Raw genomic sequence first — 7,133 nt, forward strand, 5'->3', positions numbered from 1 at the left:
AGTCAGACTGCTTGGTTTTCTTAATGAAAATCGGGGCCCGTTCTACGTTGTGCTGCTCACAAAAATTCGTTTGTCAAGTATTTTCTTTTCGGAATTCACGAGGTACGGCATTTAGTTATGGGAGCCATGTAACTGTACTTTGATTACGTCAGGTACGTATAAGGGCATAGCCCTAGGATGATGCCCCGTAGGCCATGTAGGATCGGGTATCAAGAAAAGTAGGTTCGGATGATGTATCGGGATCCTCGGCGTGAGGCGGGTGCTTAGGAAGAAAAATGTGGTCAGATACATAAAGTTGAAAAAGTTAAAGCGGAGAGTAGTGATGCATGTGTGATGGGAGTCTACTTTATATTCTTTGACGTGTTTCTCTTCTGAAGAAAAATACAACATGATTGCTTTCCCCAAAAATACAAAATACAAAGATTGCATACAAAATGAATAAGAAATTAGACAACTTGAACTTGAAATAGTCACTTATATTTGGTGGTAGGCATCCATGCCCTTTTAATTTACCCGTAATTGATTTACAGGTGACCAACATCATCTAATTCATCTTACTAAAACCAAAACCGGAACCAAAAACATAAATCAAGATGACAGGTAGACTTGCTGGTGCTCCACCGCTAAAAATCTGTCCAAGATAAAAGGAAGCTCCACGGACCGAGCAAAAAATCCATTACTTGTTGTAAGTGATCAGTCTAATCGAGGACTACCAAGTCGGCGTCCGTGAATATCCGGTTGTACGACGAATCCATGTCGTGCACAATGAGCTTCTCAGCGGTGATGGTGGCGCTGGTGGCATTGTTGAACAGGTAGACCCCCGCCGCCGCGTAAATGGCCTCCGTCGGGTACGCCCTCGACGTCGCCGTCATCCTCCCGCCCATGACGAAGCTCTGCACGATGGAGTGGTCCACGAGCACCCTAACGGAAAAATCCTCGCCGTCGAGCACCGGCACCGTGCTACCCACCACCTCCTTCGCCACATCAGTGGCATGCGTCGACCGCAACTCATCGTGGCAGAAGTGCGTTCGAAGAACGCCATCGAGGCCCTTGGACACATAAAAGTACACCGCCGTCTGTTCTGTCAGGGCGGCGTTGGCGAGGACGAGAATGCCGAAGGGGCCGAGCGCGCCGCGGGTGGCGGCGCCGCTGGTCATGGTGCAGTTGTAGCTGACATCAACCTCATTGAGGGCCTCGATGGCAGAGGCGTTGATGCGGAAGGATGCCTCGATGTCGAGTTGGGAGGTCTGGTGGAGGGGGAGGGAGACGACGGATCCGGCACCGACAGTGATACCGCTGAGATCGGTGGTGTTGATGCGGAGGGTATCGAGCTCCTCCACCGGCCATTGGATGAGGTTTGTCCGGGTCTTCTCGTCAAGCTCCACCGTTCTCGGAATCGACTGCACACACAACACACACACACTCAATAATATCGGGTCGGAATAGTGCTGCACGCACTGTTGTTACTGGCCCAACATGCATCTACCCCACCCAGCATGCAAAATTGACGGTGCAGCAAATGACGACTAACGGTGATAACTGTAAAGTAAAACAGCCATGTCGATGATGGTTACCTGAAGGTTGGCCCACCCCTTGGCCGCATCGGCACTCCAGGAGTCGGTCTCGACGACGTACCCCCAGACGATCCGCCGCTCCTTCACGGGGTCGTAGAAGGACTTGGACGCGTCGTACCTGCCATAGTCGTACCGCAGCGCGACGCCGAGTTCCCGCTCGGTGTCGATCGGCGTCCATGTGTTGGCCGCCGCGTCGAACCTCCCGAGCGCGTAATAGTCGCGCCGGTCGTCGTCGCTGCTCTCCTTGAGCACGTACAGCACGTCCTTGGCCGTCGAATTGTACATGTCGCTGGCCTTGCGGCCACCGCCGACGGCGAACATGTCGATGCACTCGTACATGCCGGTGCCGGCGGGCCCGCGGTACAAGTACCCCGGTATCAACTCGTAGCTGACGAAGTCCTTGGTCTTGTACGTGAAGACGATGCCGGAGTGGTCCGTGTCGTTCTTGGAGCCAATGATGATGCGCCACGTGTTGTCGGAGTTGTCGAACCACGCCGTGGTTGGGTCACGGTAGTCCTTCATGCCGATGCCAGGGGGCGGGTACACGACGGGGTTGGCGGGGTGCTTGACCCACTCACGGAGGAGGGGGTCGCTTGGGTCGGCGGCCTCCGCGAGGCAGGTCACCTGCGCAAACGTCTCGGTGTTCCCCGTGTAGAGCAGGATGACCCTGCCGTCGGGGAGCACGGTGATGGATCCGGTGAGGACGCCCTCGATGTCGTACCAGTGCTCGGGCACCATGGCGAGCGGTAGGTGACGCCAGTGGACCATGTCCCGCGACACGGCATGGCCCCATGAGATGTTGCCCCACCCGGTGCCTCCCGGGTTGTGCTGGTAGAAGAAGTGGTACCATCCTTTGTAGTACACCGGACCTGCAGTGGACAATGCATTTCAGCGAAAGTGCTCTTCCAATACTGAGCTTATATGCATCTGGATGAACATTAAAATCCAAAAAATATAAGAAAACGAAAAACAGTTTTTTTTTCGATAAACATCAATGAATGTTTTATATACGTGAAAAATTTCATGATGAAAGGACATTTGTGGAGGCCTGACAAATAAATGCACCACGAAATTTCGTATGGAGGTAAAACATTTATCTATGTTCATAGAAAACATTTGTTGTTTTTAAAACTTTTTTTTAAAAGCACTGTTCATCCGGGTGCAATTAGAAACTCTGTCTGAATCTCAGATAATATATTCCGCGCAGGTCACAAAACTTCTGAATAGGAATACTCGATTGGGAGGATTTGTTAGTAACTAACCGTTGGGATCTGCACGGATGTCGCCGGAGAATGCCGCCGCCGGCGAGCAAACAGGAAGCAAAGGCAGCGAGGTCAGTTTCTGGATCAAAGTAACCACGCCCGAGAAAACAAAATTGTGTCTGAATCTGAAGATTTAATCGAACGGAGGATGAACTGGGACGGTACCGTTCTGGTAGTTCTTCTCCGGCTGGAAATGGTAGCCGGTGCGCTGCCACTCCAGCATGGCGTTGCTCCACGGGAAGCCGCCGTGGGAGGAGTATGCCCCAGACACGCCGTGGACCGCCGTAGCCGACGCGGAGGAGACCACCGCGTTCCGGTCGACCCTGCTGGCCCCAAAGACCGCGGCGGGGACGACGAGCGCCACCACAGCCAGCACGGTGGCCCACGCGCGCCACCTGACGCCGCCGCTGGTCCGCCGGTCCTCCTGGCCGTTGGCGTCGGCGGAGGAGGAGGGCAGCGGCTCGTACGCGTAGGGCAGCGGCGGCGTGCCGGGGATGAGGATGCCGCGTGAGGACTCCATGGCGCCGGCGCTCGCCACGAGAATCCCGTGGGAATTTGGTAGATATTCTTTCTCGCCGATGGATGGGTGGTGGGTTCAGTGGGGGGAGCGAGGGAGATTTATACAGAGGGAGGTTTATAGCTGGGGTTTGGTGGTAAAGCTAGATGAGAATTTTAATGGGGAAACACCTCACCTCACACTTAGATTAGTTGCACACATTCTCTTTCTTCTTGTGTTAATTAATGGTAATGAGAAGGGATTGCTCTTGGGCCCGCCGGTTTTTCAGAAAAAATAAGTTTAGAAACAAGACGTCGGCAGAATCACTTTTGTGCCATGTGTTAAAAAGCAAGTTCTATGCTTTTAAAAATTACTTTCTAGAGCATTGTTTTGTTATATTTATTTTAGGGCATAAACGTAATATTTTTTTGTAGGATTTGCCATATCATCTGCCTTTTGAAGATTGCGTGCCCCACAGATTATCGCCGAGTTTGTTAAGAAGGAAACAATGGTTGTTTGTGGAAGGGAGAGCTTGTAGATGCAAAAGGCGACCGCCGCCACATTGTCCTCTATGTTGGCCCGTCCGAGGAGCTACAGGTGTAGTGCTGGACAATCCTATAGTCAGGGCAATAAGCCACCGCGAGAGAATGGGTGGACGATAGCGTGGGTCTATTTACCGATTTTGTCATCGCATAAGATTTTGTCGAAGAGGTTATGATCAAGTGCATTGATTTTTTTTCTACAAAGTCTTTCGGCTTTAGTTTCATACCTTATATATTAAAACTGAATCATATTTTAATTTCATACCGTATTTATTAAAATATCAATACCATACAAACTGAAAAACACTATATAAGCGGACCAACTTGTGGTTGGATGGTTAGGCGGATAGTGGCATCCCTAGTCCACCAGGGTTCAAGTCTTGGTGCTCGCATTTATTCTAAATTTATTTCAGGATTTCCGGCGATGCACCTTCAGTGGAAGGATACGTTCCCGTCGACTACGAGGCGGCTAGGTGACTTCATAAAATCTCAAAATGATATGTCGGCTTAATCTCTCGGATGTGCTCATGGAAGTAGGATGTGCGTGCATGTGTTCATAGGATAAGTGTATGTGCGTATGTATGAGCCTTTAATTACGTCTGTACTGTGTTAGGAAAAACACCACATAAACGGAGTGTACAGAGTTTAAAAACCACACATGTGATGGGCCATGGTTACTTTTCGTACCCATCGATGCATGTCGACGGCCACCTACCGGGATTAAACTGGCGAGATTGAATGCGTGCGTGCTCCGATCACGTAGCAGCAGCAGCAGCACATGTGGAGCAGCACAATGCCGAGAGATCCAAGCAAAATCAGCAACAATAATGCAGCCACGGTACAGCAGAGGAAGCACAGCCATGGAATGGAATCGACGGAGCCCGTGAGCTCACTCGTCGCGCGCATGCTGGCTGACCGGGCTTTCACTTCCTTCGTTTCATATCAAACCGTACACGTGTGCGGTCCACGGGGTCACATGGTGGCGGATGCTGACTCGCCTGTGGCACGGCCGTGCATATCATCTCTGAACCAGACTTTCTCCCCATTTTATACATAAAACAACAATCGAATAAAGTACTTAGTCGAACGTTACAAGATGAAAGGTAGCCCTCGTACAACTCTGATCTATGATAGCCGGATCACGCAGGCCGCACACTACGCTACCGAAAGAGAGCACGGGAAGAATTGAGTAGAACGCCACGCTACGCCCTAACACCTAAGCTCCACGATAACATTCCTAGGAGGAAGAACGGCACTAAATGTTGCTACTTGTAATAGTGTTGAGATTTCCCCGAAGAAAAAGGACGATGTACTAGCTAATACTTTTCTCAGTTAAGAACTAAGGTTTATCTAACCAATAGAAGACGACACACAAACAACGTCAATAGTACCCGCAGGCATATAAAGCAAATGTTTGCACCCAAGAAAGGCAAGGGGCGCCACTCCCCTTGTTATTTCCAGTTGCAAGTATCAAATTTGATAGTGGTAGATAAAAAGTAAAAATAAAAGTATACCATCATTCTTTTTTGGAATTTTGGAACCTCCAAAGATGCAGTTTTTAGTTTTTAAATATACCGAGAGTGGAATGGCGCACCTTAGGGCATTTCCAAAGCGGACCCTCAAAACGCCCGCAAACGTCTGGACCGAGGTTTCCGGATGTAGTTTGCCATCCAACATGGATCCCTATTTATTTGCGGACGCATCCTGTGTTCGTTTCCCTGCAAATCAGACACAAACCAGGGGGAGGTATGCTGGCGTTCGGACCAGACGATGGAGGAGGTGTTCGACGACTTCCATGCTGACTTCACCATGGAGTAGGCGCATGCGCACTTCAATGACATCATGCCAGAGGAGCAGTCGGTGCCGCCGGTGTTGTCATTCTGGCTGGCGCGGGAGGACCAATGCTAAGACCTCGCCCTCCTTGCGCAACACCAGGTAGTAGAGGGGCAAATCCATGGCGAGTTTTCACGAGCGAGGATGCCTTGACAGACATGGTCATGGAGGACTCAAAGTTCGTCGAGCAACAATGAGCGCTGTACGAGGCCGCGCGCAACGCTCGCTCCAACACGATCGTGGCGGAGGCTGATGTAGAGGTGGTGCAGGTGATCGTGGATGGGAATGTGGGCAGCTCACCGTCGTCCGCGTCGGACTGTGAAGATCACGAGGCCGGCCCATTCATGTCGATCATGGACTTCACCTCACTGGTGACATCCACACGACACACTACTAGGGAAAATGGTAGTAGTATCGCGGGTGCTGACTCGCCTGTGGCACGGCCGTGCATATCATCTCTGAACCAGACTTTCTCCCCATTTTATACATAAAGCAACAATCGAACAAAGTACTTAGTCGAACGTTACAAGATGAAAGGTAGCCCTCGTACAACTCTGATCTATGATAGCCGGATCACGCAGGCCGCACACTACGCTATCGAAAGAGAGCACGGGAAGAATTGAGTACAACGCCACGCTACGCCCTAACACCTAAGCTCCACGATAACATTCCTAGGAGGGAGAACGACACTAAATGTTGCTACTTGTAATAGTGTTGAGATTTTCCTGAAGAGAAAGGGTGATGTACTAGGTAATACTTTTCTCAGTTAAGAACTAAGGTTTATCTAATCAATAGAAGACGACACACAAACAACGTCAATAGTACCCGCGGACATATAAAGCAAATGTTTGCACCCAAGAAAGGCACGGGGCGCCACTCCCCTTGTTCTTTCCAGTTGCAAGTATCAAATTTGATAGTGGTAGATAAAAAGTAAAAATAAAAGTATACCATCATTCTTTTTTGGAATTTTGGAACCTCCAAAGATGCAGTTTTTAGTTTTTAAATATACCGAGAGTGGAATGGCGCACCTTAGGGCATTTCCAATGCGGACCCTCAAAATGCCCGCAAACGTCTGGACTGAGGTTTCTGGATGTAGTTTGCCATCCAACATGGATCCCTATTTATTTGCGGACGCATCCTGTGTTTGTTTCCCTGCAAATCAGACACAAACCAGGGGGAGGTATGCTGGTGTTCGGACCAGACGATGGAGGAGGTGTTCGACGACTTCCATGCTGACTTCACCATGGAGTAGGCGCATGCGCACTTCAATGACATCATGCTAGAGGAGCAGTCGGTGCCGCCGGTGTCGTCATTCTGGCTGGCGCGGGAGGACCAATGCTAAGACCTCGCCCTCCTTGCGCATCACCAGCTAGTAGAGGGGCAAATCCACGGTGAGTTTTCACGAGCGAGGATGCCTTGACAGACA

General features: G+C 50.4%; 1 protein-coding gene across 1 annotated transcript; it reads right to left on the reverse strand.

Annotated features, from left to right (window-relative positions):
- Positions 1 to 455: 455 nt before the first annotated feature.
- LOC109766144 (sucrose:sucrose 1-fructosyltransferase) lies at positions 456 to 3,438 on the reverse strand. The gene is made up of 4 exons (XM_020324915.3): positions 3,002 to 3,438; positions 2,837 to 2,845; positions 1,575 to 2,443; positions 456 to 1,400 (listed from the first exon to the last, which is right to left on the reverse strand). The coding sequence occupies exons 1-4, from the start codon at positions 3,354 to 3,356 to the stop codon at positions 699 to 701; spliced, it is 1,935 nt and encodes a 644-aa protein (XP_020180504.1). The 5' UTR covers positions 3,357 to 3,438; the 3' UTR covers positions 456 to 698.
- Between the last annotated feature and the right edge of the window lie 3,695 nt (positions 3,439 to 7,133).

This window comes from Aegilops tauschii, chromosome 7 (genome assembly GCF_002575655.3).
Source record: "Aegilops tauschii subsp. strangulata cultivar AL8/78 chromosome 7, Aet v6.0, whole genome shotgun sequence".
Classification (NCBI taxonomy): Eukaryota; Viridiplantae; Streptophyta; class Magnoliopsida; order Poales; family Poaceae; genus Aegilops; species Aegilops tauschii.